This window comes from Myotis nattereri (assembly GCF_964212035.1).
Source record: "Myotis nattereri genome assembly, chromosome: X".
NCBI classification, from domain to species: Eukaryota; Metazoa; Chordata; class Mammalia; order Chiroptera; family Vespertilionidae; genus Myotis; species Myotis nattereri.
The window spans coordinates 145,474,360-145,498,537 of record NC_138078.1 but is presented as its reverse complement, the minus strand read 5'-3'; the positions used below and the strand labels follow the sequence as shown (position 1 = coordinate 145,498,537).

The following is a 24,178-nucleotide window of genomic DNA, read 5'->3' as shown; positions in this document are numbered from 1 at the left end:
CTTGCCCCTCTTTCTCCAGCAAGCTCTCTCGGACACCACCCCTCCGCCCACCTTGACATCTCTCTCCTCTTTGGGCCAAGAACATATTTAGCTCATTACTGAAGCCATATGTGCTCAATCATTTCAACCCTTCACAGCCTGCACATTTTCCCAAAAGATTTTTCATCTACTCTGGGAGATAGAGAACTTATGGAGAACACAGCTACTGTCTTACTTTTGATCCCTCTCAGTATTTAGCTTGAAGCCTTGCACACAATAGGTGGAAGAATAAATAAGGGAGAGAGGAAGAGAGGGGGGAAGAAATAAATGAGAGTATGAATGAATAAATGAGTAGATGAGTTGAGAGACTGAGTGAAGCAATGAGTGAGAGAATGAGGTAAGCCTCTAGAAAAACTATGGGATCAATGTGTTCGAGATGCTGAAGGGAAGGAGGAAAGAAAGGAGAGGAGGGATTCTCACCTGAGCCTTAATCAAAACAAGAGCCACCATCACTGCACACTTGCCCAACCATGCACCAGACCCCATGCTGGGCTCCTTGTGTTTTCTTGCTAATCTTCGTGACAACCCAGAGAGGTATATTCTCACTGTACTCAGGAGGAAAATGAAGCACAAGAAGAAAATCCTTGCTCCAGTTTACACAAAGAATAAGCAGCAGAACCAGAGGTAAACTCAGATTCATCTACTGCCAAAGACACAGAAAGGGAAAGTCTTGGGGTATGTGCCCACTTGGGGATCTCCTGGATTTGCTCCTAACATACACACATGATAGAAGATGTGGGTCCTATATCCCATAAAGGACACCTTTCATCCTCCTGCTGACAGCCTCCAGGGATTCTTAGAACCAGCTGCTGGCAGGTGCAGGAAATATTTAGGATCATTATATCCTGGGGGAAATGGCTTCCCCCCAGATCCAGAGATCCCTAAAACTGTAGAATCAAATCTTGAAAGTACAGAATCAAGGACTCTGAACAGCTCAGAATATTTAAATCCCACCATCAGAAATTTTTTGAAATGTCAGAATCATGAAATTTTAAAACCACAGGAGATTGGAGAATCCAAAATTACTGTAGAAATAGAAACTACAGGATTGCATGAAATGTATCTCTGAATGATCATATCTTCACTTCACAGTTTCTTATAATTGTGGCATCTCAGATTGACAGAATATCAGAGCTGGAGAAGCCCTTGGAGATCCTCTGGTCAAACCTCTCTCCTCCTCTTACACATGAGGAAATTAGGTAGCAGAGAGGCCAAGTGACACATCCAAGTTGGCCAGCTCACTCTTTCTCAGGCTGAGGGGCTGGAGAAGGCAATAGGCTTGCACGTGATGAGAACACCACACCATTCATTCATGATTGCGGTGTTGACAATACCTGAAATTAAACCCTATTCTCTCTCCCAGCCACTGTTCCCAGCCTTGGATAAGAAAGCAGGTAAGGCCCTGGTGAGGATAGGGAGAGGGAAGCAGGGGTGGGGTGGAACATACATCAGACAGAGAGAAGAGATCAGCTTTTATTGATGGAAATTCCTTTGTACACAGCAACACCCACTCTGAAAGGCCTTTTCTTCCTGATCATATTTACAGAGCACTATGGGAGTGGCAGGGGGCATGAAACAAAGCCCTCAAGCAGTGGAAGAGATGGCAGCAATGGCCACAGCAAGGGAGAGCGACGGGGAACTCGGCAGTTCCGGGGCCCGCCCCCGTCTGGTCCTCTGAGCCCTAGGCACCCTGCATCTCTGTTTGTGCTCACAGAGGACAGAGGTAGGTCCTTGGGATGTCATTTGGAGACCTCTCCAGGAGTGGCAGGCTCCAGGGTGCCTGGGAAGTGGGGTGCAGGTGCGGGAGGGTCCGGGTTCCAAGCTCCAAGCTCTGCTGCTCCCACATTTTAGTCAGATCTAAGTCTCCAGCCTTTATAATTCGGGGGGCTGGAGTCCAGGGGAGACAGCAGTGGGGGTAGAAATTCCAAGAAGGAGGTAGGGGAGGGAAGGGGCACTATGCTTGCCCATCTGATTCTTGAAGCAGGGATGGGGTGCCATGGGGGATGCGGGGAGGGGGGAAGGGGGCTGGTTAAGGCTTTTGCTTCTGCATAGAAAATGGCCCTTGTCCTCTCAGTTACCGAGAGGAGGGACTGCTGCACTCGGAGGCTGGACAGCAGAACTGATGAGCGTCTTCCTCTTCCTCTTCCTCAGTCTCCTCCTCCTCCTCTTCCCTGGGACCAGGAAGGGCAGGGTAGAGGCCACAGGCGGCGGGTGACAGAGAGAGGCAGAGGCATTAGTTTGCAGAGCAGGGGAGATACATGAAGGGCTGGAACCAGGGAGGTGGGGCAAGGATGGGGGTCAGAATGGGGAGGCCAGCCAGAGGGACTGTGCTTGGCCACACCCTTAGGGCTCAGTCTCAGGTTTTAGGAAGAATATACCAACTCTAATGCAGACCAGACTGGCACCCAACTTTTATTTGAATATAAATAGAGCAATTTGCCCCCTGGAGCACTTTGCAGTACTTCACCTCATTTAACTCCCCCCACCTCCCCTTGCAACAACTCTGCATTTTAGAGATAAGGGAATTGAAGCTCAGAGAGGGTAGATTACCTGCCCCAGGCCACATACCTGGATGTGAGTTAGTGTCAGGATGTCAGACAGTAGGGATGTAAACCTGGAGTTCTAAGCCTCAGACTCATCCCTCTAGGGCAGCCGTGGGCAAACTACGGCCTGGCCCGCTGGCCGCATCCGGCCCATTTGAAATGAATAAAACTATTGAAAAAAAAGACCGTACCCTTTTATGTAATGATGTTTACTTTGAATTTATATGAGTTCACACAAACACTCCATCCATGCTTTTGTTCCGGCCCTCCGGTCCAGTTTAAGACCCATTGTGGCCCTCGAGTCAAAAAGTTTGCCCACCCCTGCTCTAGGGCCTTTGATGAATTTGGCACTAGCTCTAGAAATCCACCCTGCCCCTGAAGGACAAGATTTGTATTTCCTGAAGGCTCAGAGTTGGGAAACTAGGGAGATGCTTAGGAATGGAGTGTGGAAAGCTCACAGCTTTGAATGCAAACCGACCTGGGTGCAATGCTAGCTCTTCAAGTGCTTCCAGACTGTAAAAAACGGGGCTCATAGGCCAACCTCACTGCGTTGTTGAAAGGACTGGAACATACGTCAAGTGCCTGGCAAAGAAGAGCAATGGGGATGTGGTGGTGGTGGTTGTTCACTGCTCATGAGCTGAATGTAATTCCCAGGGTGGCCATTTGCACCCACACAGAAGTGCCACAGAGGCAGGGAGGAGTCATTGCAGGAATAAATGCCTGTCCTGAGAGCACTGCGGAGTGGTCCCAGGGGCCAGTCTGCATGTGGCAGTCATTGGAGCTGCACTACAGTTTCAAGGGGTGGATGGACAGACAGGAAGGCTAGGGGCCGGGGCTGTGAGACCCAGGGCCTAGGGAGTGAAAAGCCTGATCTGTGGAGTGTCCACTCCCGGACCCCTTGGCTTGGGAGAGGCAGTAGGTATGGAATCCAGGAAATTGGAGGATTGGGAAGAGGTGGGAAGGAAAGAGGATAGGCAAGGGAAGGCACTGCTGTCCATCTCACAGACAGACAAGCATGCGCACGCAGGCACGCACCCACTCACACGCAGCACGCTCACACGCACACATGCGCACGCAGGCACACACCCTCCTTGTAGTCAGAATTCTCTCTGACACATTGTTCCACAGAGCCCCTGAGTCAACAGAATCACATGAACCAGGGCTCAAGTCCCGAGCACGTAGCTCCCCCTTTCTGAGGCTCCCATTCCTCATCTATAAAAGGAGAAGCAGGCTCCACATGTCTCAAGGCTGTCATGAGGAACAAATCATCTTCCAGGCCCTCTGCTCACTTCCCTCCTATCCAGGCCACACCCCTGCTACCCTTCACCCTGACACTGCAGCCATTTCCTGATTTCTTCTTCCTACCCTCTTGGACCACATTAGCCTTCCTAAAGCCCACCTTCAACCATGAATCTCTTCTGCTCAGACACCTACCTTGGCTCCCCATTGCTCAGGCTTTAAAGTCAGACTGACCTGAGTTTTAATTATCAGCCCACCACCTTCTAGCTGGATGAATTTGGATCTATTTCTTCACTTCTCTAGGACTTATTTTCCTTGTCTGCAAAATGAGGAAATAGCTATTCTGCAGGGCTTGGTGGGATTAAATAAATTCAAGTATGTAAAGCACTACCACAGGGTAGGTCTGGTGCTTCATACATGGTAACTTATTGCTGTCATTATCAGTGACATCAACGCTATCCTGCTCACTCATGCCCAGCCTTCATCCAACTAGCTTGTTCATGATTCCATCAGTATGCCCCGTCTCTTCACGCCTCTATGCCTTTGCTAATTCTATTTCTTCCTTCTGCCCAGATCTTTGCCTATTGAAATCCCATCTGAACTTCATGGCCCAGCTCAAATGCTGCTTCCTACAGGAAGCCCTCCCTGACTCCCAACCAAAAGTATTTGCTTCCTCTTAGCTCTAGCATCCATGTCCTTGTCCAGGAATCTCCATTTATTGCTTTGAACTTTCTTGAAGCATTTCTTGTACCAATTCTCTCAATGCCCTTGTATTCCCCCGCCCCACTATCACCACCACCTCTGCTTTCCTTCCCTATGCTATTTAAGGCCAGTCCCTCCACCTGGGCTCTGGAGCCCACCCCTGCTACCTCCTCCGCAGCAATCATCCCCCCTCCCTTCTGTATTTCAACCTCTCCCTCTCGGTGCCTCCTTCCTACCAACATTTATAGAAGCTCAAGTCTCTCCCATCTGGGAATAAAAAACTCTCTATCTGCCCCCACATCTCCCTCTAGCACTTACTGCCCCTCTCTCCTCTTCACAGCTAAACTTCTTGAGAAATTCGTCTACACTGGCCATCTCCATTTCAGTACCTCCCACAAGCTCTTCAACCCACTGCAATCTGCCTCATGCGCCCACCACGCCATGGAAACTGCTCTTAGTAAGGTCGCCCAGGACCTCCTAGTGGTTAAAGCCAACAGACTCTCTTCCACCCTCATCTTACTTCCCCAACTGTAACATTTGCCACTCTTAACAAGCCCCTCCAGTGCACAGAGGGCTTTTTCCTTCCTCTGCTTCAGTGAGCCCACTCCCTGCTGGTTTTCCTCCTACTTCTCTGCCCACCCCAGCTCTTCTTCCTCTCCCCATTCCTTATGTGTGAGTACCTCTTACCCAGCTCTGCTCTGGTGCTCTTCTCTTTCATTCCACACTCTGTCACTGATCTCATTCTATTGCATAACATCAGGTATCGCTGCAGCTTGCTCTCTCTCTAGCATGGTCTCTCTCCTGGGTCCCAGACCCATCTTGCCTAAGGTTTGCTGGAAGCTCCACCAGGATGGCCCTTAGGGCCTTCAGAGCTCACCTCTAACTCACCATCTTACCACTGCAAACATATCCTCCTGCATTTCCCACCTTGCCAAAGGCACCACCATTCATCCAGTTGCCCAAGCCCAGAACACACCTGGGAGTCACCCTAGATTCTTCCTGCTCCCTCAGCAATTCCAGTGACCAAGTCCTGTTTATTCTACCTGCTAAATAGACCCCAAAAGCTATAAATACATCACCTGCCCCCTACCACCTCATTTTCTACTCTTCTTGCTCCTTGTTCATTCTCCAATCATACTGGTCTCTCTAATGTCTCTCAAACATAATGAGCGCACTTGCCTCAGGGCTTTTGCACTGATATTCTTCCCCAAGATAGGTGTGGCACCAGACACAGCCTACTATATATTTAGTTGTTTACTTATGAATTATCTGTCTCACCCACTGTAAGATCTATAAAGACAGGCATCTATCTGTCCCAGCACAGTGCCTGGGACTCAATAAATATTTGTCAAAAGGATGAATGCATTGCCATTTCTGAACACTACAACTGAACTCCACCCTCAGTCATCTCCACCTCCAACCCTCACCCATTATCTTGTTAGTCTTTAACTCTGGTCCTCTCTTCTTTCCAATCACCTCTCAAATCCATCTCCTCTGCACCTTCCCCATTGCCACTACCTTAGCTTCTCTCTCTCTTGGGTTACTTCAACAGCCTCCTCCCTAGTTTCCCTTTATTCTAAAGTACTCATTTGATCATGTCATTTTCCCTACTCAAGAACTGCTCATGGCTCTCCAGCTGCCTACCACAAAAAAGAAGCCTGGCTTCCCCAGACAGCTGTTTGAAGCATGTCTAATCTCTACACACGCCAATGTTTAGTTTCACCATTTCTTACCTCCAGGTCTTGGTTTACACGCTCAGAGCATCCTCTCCCATTTCTACCTCTCTCACAATCTTTTTTTTGTTTGTTTTTTTTAAAAATATATTTTATTGATTTTCTACAGAGAGGAAGGGAGAGGGATAGAGAGTTAGAAACATTGATGAGAGAGAAACATCGACCAGCTGCTTCCTGCACACTCCCTACTGGGGATGTGCCCGCAACCAAGGTACATGCCCTTGACCGGAATCGAACCTGAGACCCTTCAGTTCGCAGGCTGACGCTCCATCCACTGAGCCAAATCGGTTAGGGCACTCTCACAATCTTTATGAACTTCAAATGACTGGCTCAAACACTACTTTCTTCAGAAAATTCACAAACCAGAAGTAATTCCTCTCCAAAATCCATAGAGAAGTGTCTCCAATGTCCCTCAGGATCTCCAAGTATCAGGAGTAGGATGGGAGGTAGTAATTGTGTCTGGGACTGAAGACTTTTGTGGCTGGGTTAACACTAATAGGGGTTCCCTTTTTCTCCTGCACTATTACCGTGGACTCTGTCCCCATGGACCTCTCCTAACACTGATTCATCCTTGACTCGTCTCTTTCCCTCAACTTCTATTGGTGCTATTTCATTAATAACTCTCAAAGGATTTAGATTCCATAATTTGAGGTTAAAATGCTTCTGTGTGAATGGTGCTCACTGAAGTAGTGCAACAGTAACCCTGCTCAAATCCATTTCTTCTATGCTAACACTCCAGTTTGGGCCTTCCAGCTGTCCTCCATGCACAGAATCCATTTTTCATACTGCAAATGTGATGTTTCGAAATGACAAATGTTACTAAATTCCTCTCCTATTTATAATCCATTCACATGACAGTTCGTCACCAGAAACACGGATTCTTAACCTTTTGGGAGAAACACAAACCCTTTATGGATTTAATGAAAGTCATTAACCATCTTCCTGACAAAAAACACACACAGGTATACACACACAACATTTTTCATTCGGTTTCAGGAAGCTCATGGGCCACTTGAAGCCCATCTGGGGTCTATACACTCCAGGTTAAGAACCTCTGGCTCTACCCAATAACATCCAGGTTCTTTAGCATATACTGTTCCTTCTGCCTGGACTGTTCTTCCACACTTCACCCTCTGTCCCTAGCTAACTCTTACTCATCCTCTAAGGCTTAGCTCTTAGGCTGAGTAGATCTGCACCAGATCTAGCTGGAGCCAGATCCCTTCCTCTGGGTTTCCACAGCCCCCTGTGCTCTCCTCTCTTATAGCCCTTCTCAGTCTCCGCAACTGACTGGGAACTTGTGGAAAGCAAGAACCATTACCCAGCACAGCCTGTAGCCACAGCAGAGCTCCATAAGTGTCTACTGAAATGAATACTAACAACTGCTATGCTGTTTTGAGTACCCATTGTGTGCCAGGCACTCAGCGAGGTGAGTTCTATTTATGATCTCATCTACTCTTCAATAAACAAACCCCATGATGTTGGTGGTATTGTGTCCTTTTTAACAGATAAGGAGGTAGGCTAAGAGATGTGAAGTGAGTGGTTCAGCTAGTGAGTGACAGAGTTGGGATTGAAATTGAGATGTGTTGGCACCAATGCAAGTATTGGTCCACCATGCCTCCCTGCCCTGGACTGTGAGATTGAGAGATGGCATCAGCAAAGAAAAAACAAAACAAAAAACAACAGCCCAGCTGGCATGGCTAAGTGGTTGAGCGTCAACCGATGAACCAGGAGGTCACGGTTCCATTCCCGATCAGGGTACATGCCAGGATTGTGGGCTGGATCCCCAGTGTGGGGTGTGCAGGAGGCAGCCAATCAATGATTCTCTCTCATCATTGATGTTTCTATCCCTCTCTCCCTCTCCTTTCCTCTCTGAAATCAATAAAAATATATTAAAACAACAACAACAAAACAAAACAGGACCAAGACCCAAGGCCAGAATGCCCTGCCTGGGCTCCATTTCCCAGAGCCACCTATTTTGACTTTCCCTCCTGTGTCACCTTCATGCAAGGCCAGGTACCTGGTTCTTTCTTCTTTTGGCACAATCCCCTCCATCCCATGTACTATTTTCAGCCTCATTCCAAAGCCCCAGTATGGTCAGGCCGTCCTTTTCTCCAGAACCATCCCCAGACACGTACAGATTTTAGATCCAATCTAATCCAATGCTACACACTTGACCATGAGGAAAACAAGACACAGATAGTCTCTGCCCTTCAAGAGCTGATAGTCACCCAGGAGTTTTACTTGTATCATCTCCAATCAGCTCTGAGAGGTAAGTAGGCATTATCCTCATTACACAGACGAGGAAACAGAGGTTCAGAGGTTAAATGTCTTGCCCCAAGTCACAGAGTTGGTGTAAGTGGCCAAACTTGGACTTGAATAAAGGTACTGACTCAACCATTTTTCCCCCATTAGGTCATCCCACTTGGAAGAGCCAAAAGTGGGCAACTATTTTTGGCAGGGATGGGGGAAGGAAAGCTATTACTATTTCAACACTCAATATACATGTCCCCTCCTGTAGGACATAGAAAGGTTAGGTGCCCATCCTTTGGCAGCCCTCTAAGCCTACTTCTGTCCCATCCCAAACCACACTCCACTGTAATTGTCTATGTGTCTCTCTCCCTTCTAAAACTTGAACTCCCTAATGGTAGAACTAGATACAGTTCACTCCCATATCCAACCAAGGTTCAGCACAAGGCCTAGCCAAGGTCAGACAGGACAAACGCTTGCTAAATGAATGAGGTGGTCTTTCAGCTAGTTATTAAAGAAGCAAGAGCTGAACAGTGGATATAGGAAAAAGATATAGAGGAGAAGGGAAATGAATTAGTAAAAGCAAGGAAATGGCACCAAAGAAATAGTCCAATGCTTTTGAAATTGTGACAGGGTGCGTATAACATGCTGTCATTGTTGTTATGGGGATTTTGTTTTCCTTACAAGAATGGAAACATACTATAAGCCCTGTTCTGCAACTTGCTTTTTTCATATAATAATAAATCTTGGAGGTCTTTCCATGCCAGTATATTGAGATATATCTTTTTCTTTTGATCTGCTACAGAGTAATCCATAATATGGATGGATCATGAAGGAAAAGCTGTTCCTTAGTGATGGACATTCAGGTTGTTTTAATTTTTCGCTATTACAAACAATGCTGCAATGAATATCTTTGCATATGTCTGGAAGTAGTTTTGAAGGATAGGTTCCTAAACATTGAATTGCTGGGCCAAAGGAATGAACATTTTGTTTACAATGTAGATAAAAAGTTATTTCTGTTGCTTTAACACTTTTACAGACTAAATACAAATAGAGTATTCCTGCTAATATAAGCCAGTTTTTATCTTGAGAAGCATATGTCATGCAAGCTTTTCATTAAGAGTTGGTTAAGCCCGGCTGGTGTAGCTCAGTGGTTGAGCATTTTCCCATGAACCAATAGGTCACAGTTCAATTTCTGGTCAGGGCACATGCCTTGGCTGCAGCTCAATCCCCAGTGGCAGTGGGGGAAGGGGGTGTGCTCTCTCATCACTGATGTTTCTATCTTTCTCTCCCTCTCCCTTCCTCTCTCAAAATCAATAGAAAAACTTTTTTTTTTTTAATTAAAAAGAGTTGGTTGTGCCGAAACCCGTTTGGCTCAGTGGATAGAGCGTCGGCCTGCAGACTGAAAGGTCGCAGGTTCGATTCCGGTCAAGGGCATGTACCTGGGTTGCGGGCACATCCCCAGTGGGAGATGTGCAGGAGGCAGCTGATCGATGTTTCTCTCTCATTGATGTTTCTAACTTTCTATCTCTCTCCCTTCCTCTCTGTGAAAAATCAATAAAATATATTTAAAAAAAAAAAAAAAAAAGAGTTGGTTGAGAATGCTGTCCTATAAGGGTATATGATAAAGTATGGCTTAGAGTTGCAGTTGGAATTGAGGTATTTCAGGAAAGGCCTCTCTCTGCTAGCCAAATTTGGGTCCGTACAGTAGTAAAACCTTAGAGAAATCTAGCTTTAAGACATGATTCCTAGCTTGGAAGTATATGACATTTAGGATTTTGGTAGCAACTAATAAAATTGTCCTATTAAAACAATGGTACCAGTTTGCATTCCAATCAAGGTGAGAAGTTCTGTTTCCTCACAACCCTTTCAATATTTTAAATTTTAGCCCTTCCAAATTGACGCTTCATTGTTGTTTTAGTTACATTTCTTTGGCTTCAGTAAGCTTGAACATTCTTTCTCATTCATTAGCTAATGGTCTATTTCTTCCCTGAATTTTCAAATCATGTTATTTCTCCATTTTAAATGGGTTCCACACCTTTTTTCTTATTGATTTCCAGGAGACAATATAGATACAGACAAATAGGAACCTTTGCCTGATATCTATGTAACAAATACTTTCTCCTAGCCTGTTGTTTATGTTTCAACTTTGTATATAGCATCCTTCTCCACATAGAAGTTCTTAGCCTTAATGTAGTTGAAATTGCTTATGGGTTTTTAAGTCATGCTCAGAAAGGCTTTTCTACCCTGATACTAAATATTCTGATAGATCTCAGAGGGAAATGGGGTGTGTGTGGGGGGGGGGCGGGAAGGGATTAACCTAAGAATTTATATGCATATATATGCATAGCCCAGGGACACAAACAATAGTGCGGTGAATGCCTGGGGTAAGGGGGTGGGGTGGCGGCCGGGTGGAGTTAACAATAAAAATAAGTTTAAAAAAAAAGAACACATGGAGGCAAAAAATAAAATCCCTACATTGACAAAATGTGAAAAAAAAATCTGGATTTTCCTTGGCAGCTTTACAGCTTTATTTTTTGTATTTGTTTATGTATGAGGTAAGGGTTTAATTTAATTTTTTCCAAGTGGTAGCCAATAATCCCATCCCATTTACTGACTCATCCCACTGATTTGAAATGTGTTCTTTATCCTAAATTAAATTCCCATATGAACATTTGGATTTGTTTCTAAACTATTTTGTTCCATTTATGTATTCTTCTGTTTCTGTGAAGATATATTTCTAATTACTGCAGTTTTATGGTAAATTTTTTTGTATCAACTAGGGCAAGTGCCCCCTCATTGTTCTTTTTTTCTTTTCTTTTTTTTTAATATATTTTATTGATTTTCTACAGAGAGGAAGGGAGAGGGATATAGAGTTAGAAACATCGATGAGAGAGAAACATCAATCATCTGCCTCCTGCACATCTACTGGGGATGTGCCCGCAACCCAGGTACATGCCCTTGACCGGAATCGAACCTGGGACCTTTCAGTCCGCAGGCCGACGCTCTATCCACTGAGCCAAACCGGTTTCGGCTCATTGTTCTTTTTAAAAACTTTTCTTAGTAATTCATGGGCATCTACTCTTCCAAATGAACTTCAAAATCCAATTGCCCAATTCTCAAAGAAAATACCACTGAAATTTGAATGAGAAATGCATTGAACCTTTTGACCAAATTGTGGGGAAAATATGATTTTTACCGTGTTGAATCTTTCCATCCAGGAATAGGATAGGACTCTTGTTTTATTCAAGTTTCCTTTCAGCCTTTGATGAAATTTTATAGTTTTGTGGGGGTTTTTGTTTTTCTGGGGGGGGGGGTTGGTGTATGTGTGAAATTTTATAGTTTTCTATAGAAAACTATTTCACATTTCTTGTAAATTCCTAGGGATTTTATAAAATTTTTTTTTGCTATTGTGAATGAAATCTTTTTCTATTATGTCTTCTAATCAGTTATTGTTAGTATTCAGAGAAGTGGTTTAGGTGTATGTTTATCCTGTATCTACCTATCTCACTGAATTTTCCTGTTAGTTATAATAATTTTTTGCTTTATTCTGTTTATCTAAGTTGACGCCCATATGATCTTCAAATCACGACAACTCTGACTGTTTCTAATATTTATACCACTTATTTTTTAAAAATCCCATTGGTTTAACTTCCAGAAAAACAATGGCTAATGACAGTTATAGCAGTCATCCTTATTTTGTTCCTGAATTTAATGGAAATTTACCTAGTACTTCCCTGTTACATTTGATGATTGTCTTTGGTTTCTGACAAAAATTCTTTACCAAGTTAAGGAAGTTTTAATTGATTCCTAGCTTACTGTACTAGTTATCTATTACTGTGTAACAAATTACCCCAATACAGCAAGATAACTAAGACACTAAGAGTTTTTAAATCAAGAATGAATATGTAGGTCAATGGGGGGAAAAGGAGACATGTGTAACACTTTAATCAATAAAGAATAAATAAATAAATAAATAAATAAATAAATAAATAAATAAATAAAAGAAGGAATATGTAATTTTACCAGATGATTTTTCCCAGCATTTATGGAGATAGTTATAGGATCTTCCCTCTTGAATCTATTAATGCAATTAATTACAATAACATCTTGCCCAATGTTGAACAATCCCTGCACTACTAGGACAAGCCTTCCTTTGTCATGACACATTCTTTGTTTAATACACTGATGGATTCAGTTTGATAATTAAAATATTTGTTACTCTAGTAATATGTGAGATTAGACTATAGTTTTCCTCTTTTTGTCTAAACCTGTCCAATTATACTAGCCTTCTCTTTATTTTTATTTATTATTTTTATGTCCTATATAATAAAAGCCTAATATGCTAAGTGTCCGGTTGACCAGTAGGCCATTCAACCAATCAAAATGTAATGTGCTAATGATATGTTAAGGCTGCTCAACCACTAGTGTGCACTGACCACCAGGGGGCAGATGCTCTGACTTGTAGGTTAGCTTGCTGCTGGGGTCCCGCTGATTGGGACTGAGTAAGATGGGCCAGACACACCCTGGAGCCTTCCTGCATTCCCTCCCTGGCTGGCCAACCTCCCACGTCCCTCTCTGGCCCCAATCGTGCACCCGTGGGGATCCCTCGGCCTGGCCTGCATCCTCTCGCAATCCGGGACCCCTCGGGGGATATCGGAGAGCCAGTTCAGGCCCCCCACAGGCCAGGCTGAGGGACCCCACGGGTGTACGAATTCATGCACTGGGCCTCTAGAGTGTGTGTGTGTGTGTGTGTGTGTGTGCATGTGTGTGTATACATATATACATACACACACACACACACACACACATCCTTCTGGAATGAACTGGGAAGCTGTCAGTCTTTTCCTATTATCATTCAATCATTCAAGATTCTATAGAACTTCCATACCAATTGGGCCTGGTACTATTTCTGAGGAGAAAACTTCTTTTTGGCCATCTTTTAAACTTATTCTATTCTGCTCAGGTTTTCTGCCACTTCTTAAGTCATTTGGTAATTTATATTTTCCTACAATACCACCCATTTCATCTAGATTTTCACATTTACTGGCATAAAATTATACAAAGCATTTTCTCATGACATTTATTGTCTCCTCAGAATCTGTGGTTAAATTGCTTTTATCATAGATTATTTTATGTTTTCTTGCCTTTTCTCAAACATATCTGCCAGAGGACAATCTGTCCAGTTTACTGGCCTTTTCAAAACCTACCTCTTAGTCAATCAAATCTTTTGTTTTCTATTTCACTAATTTCTGGTTTTTATCTACAGTAATTATTTTATTCTGCTTTCTCTTGGTTGTTCTTTTTCTACATTCTTGAGTGGAATAATTAGTTCATTCAATTTAAACTGTCTTGTTCTCTGGTAAAAACATTTAAGACCACACATTTTCCTCTGGGAACCCCATAGTCATATCCCATAGGCCTTGATATATAGTATTCTCATTGGCATTTATTCTAAATAGTCCATAAATTCCCTTCTTCTTTACTCTTTAACATAATTATTTTTAAACTTTCAAATGGGCCTAGCCTTTTTGCCATTGCTATTAATATCTCATTTTATTGCATTATAATTAGAAAACGTAAAATGTGTTTTCCAATTAACTTGGAACTAATGTTCTCCCAAGATGTGGGCAGATTGTTCCCTCTGCCTAAATACCCTTCCCTATCTTATCCAAATGGCAAACTCTTACTCATCCTTTGAAAACAGTTCAAATGTTATATATTCTAGGGCCAAACACTCCCGCTTTTGGTGACAGGTATCTAGGGAAGAATTTTTAAGGCAGGACAAACTATAAACAGGTGCTGAATGTCCTCTATGGTCTCCTAACCTGGTCCCCCAATCATTCTCCTCACACGCGCTCTGCCACCCATGCCACAGTCACTCCAGGGGCTAGAGGGAGATAAGGGGAGGGTGTGGCAATGTTTTTGCCTATTTGTCTGCACCGTGAAGGATTGGGGGAGGGATGGGTCTAGCTCTTACCTGCTCTCTGCCAGCCTGCCTGAGGGGGTAAGCTTCATGGAGTCAAGGACCTGAGTAGGACAGCAATACTGGTGTAGAGTATGAGACGCTGTGGACCTGAGAGACAGCAAGAGACAGAGAAAGAGAGACAGAGAGAGACAAGGGAGGGTGGGGGAGAGGCAGGATGGGGAATGGGGACAGTGAGGTGAGTGAGTGGGGGAGGGGGAAAGGGAAGATGAGAGGCATGGGTGATGGAGGATAGGGGATGGAAGAGGAAGGGTGCGAGGCAGGGAGGCAAGAAGGAGGAAAGGAGGGAGGAAACGGAGAAAGGGAGGGAAAGAAGGAAGGAAGGAAGGAAGAAAAAAAGAAAAAACCACAAAGTCAAGAAAGAGAGGACGGCACTCGAACCACAAACAGAACACAACGACAACAGGGGGCAGCAGAGACAAAAGAGCTGGGCTGGGCCTCCTGTGTTCCAGGTGACTCCGTGGGGACCTTGGCCACGGAGACACTGGCACACCACAGCAGGGAAGGGGGAAGGGAGCCCTCCTCACACCAGACGCCACACGAGTAGGAAAGAGGGGGAGGGGGAGGGGGGTGAAAGAGAAAGGCAAAATATGTAGGGGGGCTCCCCCTTATAGGGTACTCCTCATGATAAGGGGCGGGATAGAGAGAGGAGGAGCTCTGGGTCCAAAGGGGGAAGAGCCCAGGCCAGGTGGGTGGAGGAAACACTGCAGGAAGAGAGGGAGAAAGACAGCCAGAAACCGAAAGAGACAAGGAAAGGGTGAGACAGAACTGGAGAAAGACAGAGAAAGAGGAAGACAGAGAAAGGGCGAGACAAAGGACACAGAGAGAAGACAGGAAGAGGCAGAGAGTGCCAGAGGAGAGGAGAGGAGAGGGCGGAGGAGAGCTGACAAGGTCTCAGTGGTCTTGGTGACAGGATGGGACTAGGGGGTGAGCGGGCGAGTGAGGCCCAGCTAGCCAGAGGACAGGCTAGTTCCAAGGAGAAGTCTTAGCTTCCCAGGCCAGTGCTGCACCCCCAGCCCTGGGCAGGGCCCACACTCCGCCCCCCAGCACTGTGTCCCCACCCCTACAGCAGGGTCCAAAGGCCCCTCTGCCTCCTGCTTCCCATGATTGAAGTCCAGGGAATGAAAAGAGAGGAGTGGTGAGGCTGAGGGTCTGGCCCCGCCCCTACCCAGCACGGGGCAGATGCTGGTAGTGGAGCTGGCCTTTCCTGGTCAGCCAGCCCCTGCCCCCCATAAGTCCCTGGAGGCTGCTTGTGGTCAGGGCCTGGCATTCAAGAGCCCAAATAAAGGCCTGAAGATGTGGCTGCAGGCTAGGCCAGCTGCCCACTATCTCACTTGCTGCACATTGGAGGATACCCAAATCTTAGAACCTTTAGAATCTTGGAATTTGCGACTCTTCTTATCAGAGACTCTGAATCATCGTCAGCGCCAGAATGACAGTCTCAACTGCTACCCATGTGCCAGTCACCCGCCCAAGTTCTCGGCTCCTTATCTCCTTAATCCTGAGACTCCGAGACTCTTCAGCTGCTGGAATGTTGCTATCAACGAATCTCAGCAGTTATCTGGAGCCCTGCAGTGCTGGGCCAGGCTAGCACCCCAGATCAGCTACCAATCACACCCCTCCCGGCCACAGACTGTGCTGCATGGGCCTCCAGGGTCTTTACGGTGCTGGGCACCCTGATGTCCACGGGCTTACCCACTGGAGCTGGCTCCCTCCCCCAAGCCAAAGGCCTCCAAGAGTCCAAGAGGGGAGCCAGGAACCAGGAAGCCAGGAGGCTGCTGAATCAGCAGCCCAGGAACCAGGTCCAGGCCTGAGCAGGAAGGGACGGCGGCGTCAGGCTGCAGGGGTTGCGGGGACCCAGGTTCCTACCTGCTACTCTTCCCGGGGGGCTCCATGGATCCGGACCTGTCCGGAGGGCAGGCCCCCTGGCCCTGGGCGGTGCCTCCACCGTGTCACCAAACCCTCCTCCCCAGCCCTTCCCTAGAAGGAGGAACCAAAGAGGCGGGGCCAGGCCAGCTGGGCTGTAGGCCAGACTGCAACTGGAAACTTTGCTCCTTCCCTTGCTTCCCCAGGAGGGCTGGGAAGTCCTGGTAAGAGGAAGCAGGTTTGCGAGCCCACAGTGGCTCCGGTGGGCCAAACCCCAGGCTGGGCTCCCTATGTGCACCTCCACCCAAGTACCCTGTCAAGTATGTGTCAACAGTAATGTTCTGAAGAGAAAATGGAGATGGCAACACGGCACAGGTCACACAGCCAGGAGGTGGCAGAATCCCAAGATCAGGACCTGGTTTGGCCATTTCCAAACCTGGAATCTGTCTCTTCAGCCATATCGCTGCCTTGTGAACACAGCAACCTTTCCATAGAGGCCTTTTCCCACACCCTCATCTTGAGCACAGCTAAAGAGACCATTTGGTTGTTCTGGGATGCTCCGGATCACGTAAAATTCAAATCACTCATTTTGGGAAATCGGACTGGCCCTGGCCAATATTCTTGACCACTGCAATAAGTCCTCACTCATTGGGTGTTGCTTTCTGGGCTGGCTGAGAGAAAAGCTCCCTGCAAAGAAGGACAAAAATCAGAAGAAATGCCCTTCACAATCAAGAGGCTGTTTTTCCAAGGAAGTGGCCCCACCTGGTCTGGGAAGAGGCCTGGGGATGGGAAGAAAGAGTCTTACTGACGTTCCCACAGCTGGGCAGACTAGAACCTAGGCCAGTGATGGCGAACCTATGACATGTGTGTCAGAGGTGACACATGAACTCATTTTTTTGGTTGATTTTTCTTTGTTAAATGGCATTTAAATATATACAATAAATATCAAAAATATGTCTTTGTCTGACTATGGTTGCAAATATCAAAAAATTTCTATATGTGATACGGCACCAGAGTTAAGTTAGGGTTTTTCAAAATGCTGACACGCCGAGCTCAAAAGGTTTGCCATCACTGACCTAGGCCCTGACTCCCCAATTACCTACCACAGAATGGGCGGGGCTGGCCAAAGAAGAGAATGTGGAGGCTTTGAAGGATGGGGGGCTCCTGAGGAGCACCCCAGATCCAGCTCAGAGCATCCCTGTCCTTTCACTGCCCCAGAGCCCAGGCCCCTGGCTGTTCTGAGCAGAAGGCAGCCCTGGGAGGGGCCAGGGGGCCAGTGATCTAGAAGGAATAGGAGCTGACAGGCAACAGGCCAGCCTTCCTGCCTCCCTGCTGGGGCAGCTGGTTCCTCTCAAGAAAGCCAAAGCTGCTGAGAGAGATAGGCCCTCCAAACCACCACAAAGTTGGCATCTATAGGCCCTTTGTGGCCTCCTCTGCCCACCCCTAAAGATCCTTGGTTCTCTGGACTCAGTGTCTGTTCTTTTCTCTCTCCTTCAGCAACTCTAGTTCCTGACGTAGCTGCACCTGGTGCCCATTTGCAGTTACTGTGCTAAGAGCTGCACCTCTGGCCCAACCCACCCCTTGACCTGGCAGGAGCTGAGAGAAAGATATTCCAGTCCTGGCCCTAAAGCTGATGCTGTGTGACCTTGGGCAAGTCCCTTCCCCTCTCTGGTGAGGCCAAGAGCCTTCATTTTGGTGCCTGGGAGAGCTGAGTACAAGTCCCAGGTCAACCACTTTTCAGCTGGTAACCCCTCTGAGGCTCAATTTATCCTATATAATAAGAGCCTAATATGCTAAGTGTCTGACAGTTCGTTTGATCGTTCAACCAGTTGCTATGACGTGCACTGACCACCAGGGAGTAGATGCTCCAACTGGTAGGTTAGCTTGATGCTGGGGTCTGGCTGATCAGGACTGGGCAAGACGGGCCAGACATGTGTTGGACGAATCCGTGCACCTGGCTGGTTTCGGCCCAATCCCTGCAGACCAGGCTGAGAGACTCCACTGGTCCACGAATCCATGCACTGGGCCCCTAGTTCATCTATAAAAGACAAGTGGCTATTTCTGCCTCACGGGTTCTTGTGAGATGAATTAGCACATGAGGAAGTAACTCAGCTCAAGCCTTAGACTGACCCTTCTCCCAGAGACGCCAGAGAGACCCATGGGAAGGCTGTTTGTTTCGGGGGTGGGACAATGGCTGGGGAAATCTCTCTTAATCCAGGCCACTCTTGGAATTCAGACTATGTGAACATGTTGGGTAGACTCGTGATGACCCGCCAGAGACTGAAGGGAAGAAGGAATTACGGGTGAGGACGTTGACCTGGCCACAGGGCACTGGCCAGGCCTTCATTCACTTGTTCACAGAGCCTGAGGACCAGGCACTGGGCTGGGGGCTGGACAAGCAGTGACTAAGGGTAGTCGGTGTCTTGATCTCATGGAGCTTATATTCGAGTGAGAGGAAACAGATGTTCAACAACTAATGGAGTTAAGCTGGGCAAAAGCGGAGGTAGCAGGAGAGAATGTTCCAGGCAGAGGAAACAACTTGGGCAAAGGACCTGAGGGGGTATTTCCAGGAACTGCAAAGAGGCCAAAGGGGCTGAATGGAAAAAGCAAAGAGAAGAGAGGTGAGACTAGAGATGTGGGCAAGGGCCCGATCGTGCAGGAGGCCACAGTAAAGTTTTAGTATGTATGCTAAGAACAGTTTGGCAGCCTGTGGTTCATGGATAGGCATACGGGGTGTCCCAGAAGCCCCTGAAGCTGAATGACAAATATTAATGCGTAACAGCATGTTTCCAGGGAGAGCATAGCTTTCATCAGATCCCAGATGGGTTTGTGATCCCAAAAGAACAGAGAAGCTCTTTCTATGAGAATATTCAAAAGTGCCTAAGCTGAGCAACTGCAAGGCATCCTAGAACCTTCTGTGAGCCGGCCCCTACCTCCCATCTCCAGCTAGTCTCAGCCTTCCCCCATCTTCACCCTGTGCTTCACCCAGACAGGAGTGCTTGCAATTCTCTGTCACTCCGCTGTCAGCCTATCCTTGACTGTGTCTTCCCTCCACTCAAAAGGCCCTTCCCCACCACCCGGCCCCCACTGCCACCGCCCCACCTCTTTAGTTCCCCCATGTTCTCAGACGTTGTGGTCCTCTGGGAACTTGCTCTGACTCCTCCCCTGTGTCCTTCCCACCCTGTACTTCTCTCAGCACTGTCTGTCACCTCTTCTGGGTCAGGAGCTCTGTCTTATTCATCTGTGTCCCCATCGTTTAACACAGGGCACCCAGACACACAAGTCAGTAAGGTGTTGGTAGGAGACACAATCCAGAGATGGAGGCTGCAAGATGGGCTTGTGGACACTAGAGGGCACTGTGGCCTCTGGAATCCAGGCCTGACGCTGGCCAGGCGGGGCTCCAGGGCCTGGTAGGCAAACTTCCTGTCTCTAGGAACCCTGAAGCACGGAAACTGCTCTTGGGTTCTGCTGCTCCTCAGCTCTGGGCCTCATTGATCAGGGTCCCCGTTCCAGCCCCCGATTCACTTTCTTCTCCCTTTCCACACCACTTGTCAGGGCAGGGCCATCCCACTGCACACATAGCCTTTATAATTCACAAACGCAATGCCAAGTACCCCTCCCACAGCCTTAGCATACATTTTTTGCTCTGTCTGCAACCCTGGCCACTTCACCTCACCCCACCCCCACAGCTCACCTAGCTAACTTCTACTCATCTTCCAACTCTCAGCTTAGATGTCAGCTTGGAGAAACCGCCCTGACCCTCAGGCTGGGTTGGGTATATTTCCGAGGTGCTCCCACAGCATCCTGCCCTTCCCTGTAATTGTCTGTAATTGTCTGTTTCCTCGCCTGTTTCCCTACAAGACAGTGAGTTTCCTCAGAGGAGGACTCTGGACTCTGTTATTACTCATCATTGTGACCAACTGCGTTTAATTTAGCACATTACTGCCTGGCACATCATCCTTAAGTGAATGATTGAATAAAGGGATGGATGAATGGATGGATGACCTCTAACAAGTGACTTTACCTCTCTAGTTTTCTTTCGTTCCCTATTCATAAAGTGGATGTGATCGCCACAACTTAGTAGGGCGGCCAGGAAGATTAAAGATAATATGTGTTGAGTGCTAACAGGGCCTGACACATAGTAGACATTTCTGGAATCAAAACAATTGTTAATATTTGGAATAGTGAAAAAAGGGAGGGAAGGAGACTCTGCCTGGAGCTGGGGATGATCTCACCCACTCGTGTTTACCATTTACTTGTGAAAGATGGTTTTAACAACAATAAGAAAAGTATCATTTTTTAATGTTCACTGTGTTTTCTTAGTTCATTTGTTTTGTTATTATTATTATTCATTTCAGAGAGGAAGGGAGAGAGAGAGAGAGGGAGAGAGAGAGAGAGAGAGAGAGAGAGAGAGAGAGAGAGAGAGAAACATCAATGATGAGAATCATTGATCCACTACCTCCTGCACGTCCCACACTGGGGATTGAGCCCACAACCCAGGCATGTGCTCCGACCAGGAATCAAACTGTGACCTCCTTATTCATAGGTTGACACTCAACCACTGAGCAACACCAACCGGGCGAACAGTATCATTTTTACTAGAAATAATGACAGCATCTGCTATGTGACAGACCAGAAACAGGAGGCTCCCAAGGAGGAGGTGCGCAGCCTCTAGCCTCAGCCAGAGAATTTGAGGCCAGGGCCGAGGTCAGAGCTGCAGGCATTGCCCCAGCGTCTGGAGACCAGTCATTACAGGCACCGCTGGTTCCAAACTCTTTACTCATAGGTGAAAACTTGTCTAAGGGGTCATTAATTCCCTCTGTAATTAATGCAAAAACTGCAGGGTTTGTATTCATGGAAAACTAAACTCAAGCATCAAGCTGATAATATTGATAATGTGCGCTTGTAATTATATACTGCAGGTAACTATAAATTCAGTCCCTGCACTAATAAAATATAAAAATTCCTGAAGCAACCAAGAACTTGGTAGCAGCTGTACCATGGGTAACATTATGCCCATCATTCTGAGGCTATGAAAATCACCACATACTGGGAGCCGCGGTAATAAGGGGAAATTTTTTGGTGAAACAGGGTGTTCTGATGCAAAAGCATGCTATGTGAAAGCGTAGTGAGCACAGATCTATTTGCATTACAGTAGGAACCCAAACCCTGATGAATGAGCAATCTTATATTGTGGGTGGGTCCCTGAGCTGACTGCTACCCAGGCTCCAATCTCACTGTGGACACATAAAAGCTGTGGTGACTGTAGAAGACCAAGTATCGAGCATTTGATCTCTCTACCCTTACCCACTTCAAAGAGAACTGACTCCCACCTACAGCCCCTTGCCACCTTGTGTGACCATAGGCTAGACATGCTGTGGTCATATGGGGGTGGACTCTGAAGCTGGAAGGTTGTGTGTGAAAGCAGAGGAAGCCAGGCCAGAGAGAGGAGTCAATGACAAAGAGATGACAGGGACCAGGCAAGCCATGAGAGGTGAGAGCCAAGACACAGGCCCCAGAAATGGAGAGAGAGAGAGAGAGAGAGAGAGAGAGAGAGAGAGAGAGAGAGAGAGAAGATAGAAGGGATAGTGAGAGAGACAGAAAGACAGAAAGAGAGCACACAATCTTGGTCCTTGACTTCTTGGACCCACTTCCAGCTGGCGTGTGGCCTGGCTATACTTCATATATACTTCATATACTGTTCTTAGATTCTGTGAGATGTAGCCTTGCAAGAGGTCCCTCTACCCTTTATTCTTGACTGAGTCTGAGTGGGTTTCTGTTCCCTGCAACAGAATGTACCCAGGTTAAGAGAAGGGAAAATTGGGCATATAAGTGCAGGGCTTGCACAGGCAAAAACGCATAAAGAACATTTATGGCCAGGTCGGCGTGGCTCAGTGGTAGAGCATCGACCTATGAACCAGGAGGTCACAGTTCGATTCCCGGTTAGGGCACAGGTCCAGGTTGCGGGCTCTATCCTCAGTGTGGGGCGTGCAGGAGGTAGCCGATCAATGACTCACTCCCTCTCATCATTGATGTTTCTATGTCTCTTCCTCTCAGAAATCAATAAAAATATATGTTAAAAAAGAACACTTATGTAGGCGGGCTGAATGCAATGATAAAGCAGTTGTGTTTGTTCACCCTAATGCTCCCTCATTTCCTGACACTTTCTACCACAGACAAACGCTGAAGCCACACACACGCACACACTGACGTCCAGTGGCACACAGAAACAAAGGCAGCGACAACCAGATATGCTCCTATGTGGACACCCGCACATGCATGGCTGTGCTAGCATGCAGCACTGCCGCTGCACTCTTCACATCATATGGACAGGGCCGGTCGGCCAGCAGGGAGCACCCACACACATGAACGCAGTGGCATGGAGTACCCACATGCATGAACGCAGGGGCAGGGAGCACCCACATGTATGAATGCAGGGGCAGTGAGAACCCAGATGTATGAACGCAGGAGCGGGGAGCACCCACATGCATGAACGCAGGGGCAGGGAGCACCCACATGTATGAATGCAGGGGCAGTGAGAACCCACATGTATGAACGCAGGAGCGGGGAGCACCCACATGCATGAACGCAGGGGCAGGGAGCACCCACATGTATGAATGCAGGGACAGTGAGAACCCACATGTATGAACACCGGAGCAGGGAGCACCCACATGCATGAACGCAGGGGCATGGAGCACCCACATGCATGAACGCAGTGGCGCTGCCCGAAAGGCTGGGGCCAGGAGTGGAGGTTTGACTGGGTGCTGCGCAGCCTCCCTCCCCAACTACCAAGTGACTCATCCCCAGGGCTGCTAATTAAAGCCAGGACAGAGGGGACAGAAGTGAGGGGAGGGGAAGAGAGAGGTTTATTTTGGTGCCAACCAGGCACGCAGCCAGTTTAGGGGTCACCCACTTCCTGGAGCTGGGCCAGGCGGGGGCACAGGAATGCAGACAGGAACGGGGGGGGGGGGGGGGGGGAGGGGGCGGGGGGAGGACCCTCTTATCCGTCCTTGTTTCTTGTGAGCTTCCTGGAAAGGTGCCTTCTTTGGGAAAATTTCCCAACTTCCCCCACCTCCCTCCTCTTCTGTCCCACTGTCAGATTCCAACTCTGCCCCCTCCAGACTCTCATCCTTACCACGGGTTCTCCTGGGCACCACACTCCCATTGGGGCTTGCCAGAGCCGGCTCATCTGTGTTTGCACCCCATTTCTGTAACCCTCTCTCTCTCACCCCAAGGATCCCACAACACAGGCCTGGTACATAGGGGATGCTCTGCGGTGCTTCTGGAACATGACTGGGTTAACCCCGCTATAGCACAGTGTGGTTGCTGCAACTCTGATGGTCTGGATTCCTATTCTAGTTCTAGCATGGGGAGAATCATTTTAGTTCTCTAAGCCTCGGTTTCCTCATCTGTAAAATGACAGGAATATATGCCCTATAGGATTGTTGTGAGGATTCAATGAGAGAATAGATGAAATACCCAGCATGGTGCCCAGCACAGCTTTAGCGATCACCTAGAAAGTGCTGTTGCTAACACCCACCTCAGGCCCAGGGGGAAGCCGAACGGGGCAGGAGGGGAGGGTGGTGGCTGCACTTACAGAGCCAAATTCCCGGCCTGGCTCCATCACACAGCACCCAGAGAATCGCAGACAAGTCACAAGCTCTCAGGGCACTGTCTCTCATGTAAAATGGGATCTGCCATATGACACCATCAATCTACTGTAAAGGCTTTAGCCTGTCAAGTGTCCTGCGTGGAGCCCAGCTCCTAGAAGCGGCTTGATGAGCTGCAGCAGTGATTGCTAGGGATGGCAGCAGGAGCTCAAC

General features: G+C 47.4%; 1 protein-coding gene across 3 annotated transcripts in view; it reads right to left on the bottom strand.

Annotated features, from left to right (window-relative positions):
* The window catches only part of IQSEC2 (IQ motif and Sec7 domain ArfGEF 2), an 86,090-nt gene that overhangs the window by 29,714 nt on the left and 32,198 nt on the right, over positions 1-24,178 (bottom strand). Inside the window, exons 1-3 of one of the 3 annotated variants that reach the window (XM_081081332.1) lie at positions 16,359-16,471; positions 14,484-14,579; positions 1,497-2,210 (exon numbers count right to left, since the gene is read on the bottom strand). In XM_081081332.1, the coding sequence (XP_080937458.1) occupies positions 2,114-2,210; positions 14,484-14,579; positions 16,359-16,384 (219 nt within the window). In that variant the 5' untranslated portion in view covers positions 16,385-16,471 and the 3' untranslated portion in view covers positions 1,497-2,113. Of the gene's footprint in view, positions 1-1,496; positions 2,211-14,483; positions 14,580-16,358; positions 16,472-24,178 lie in introns of those variants that run through there. The other 2 variants (XM_081081331.1, XM_081081333.1) reach the window with 2 other exon arrangements.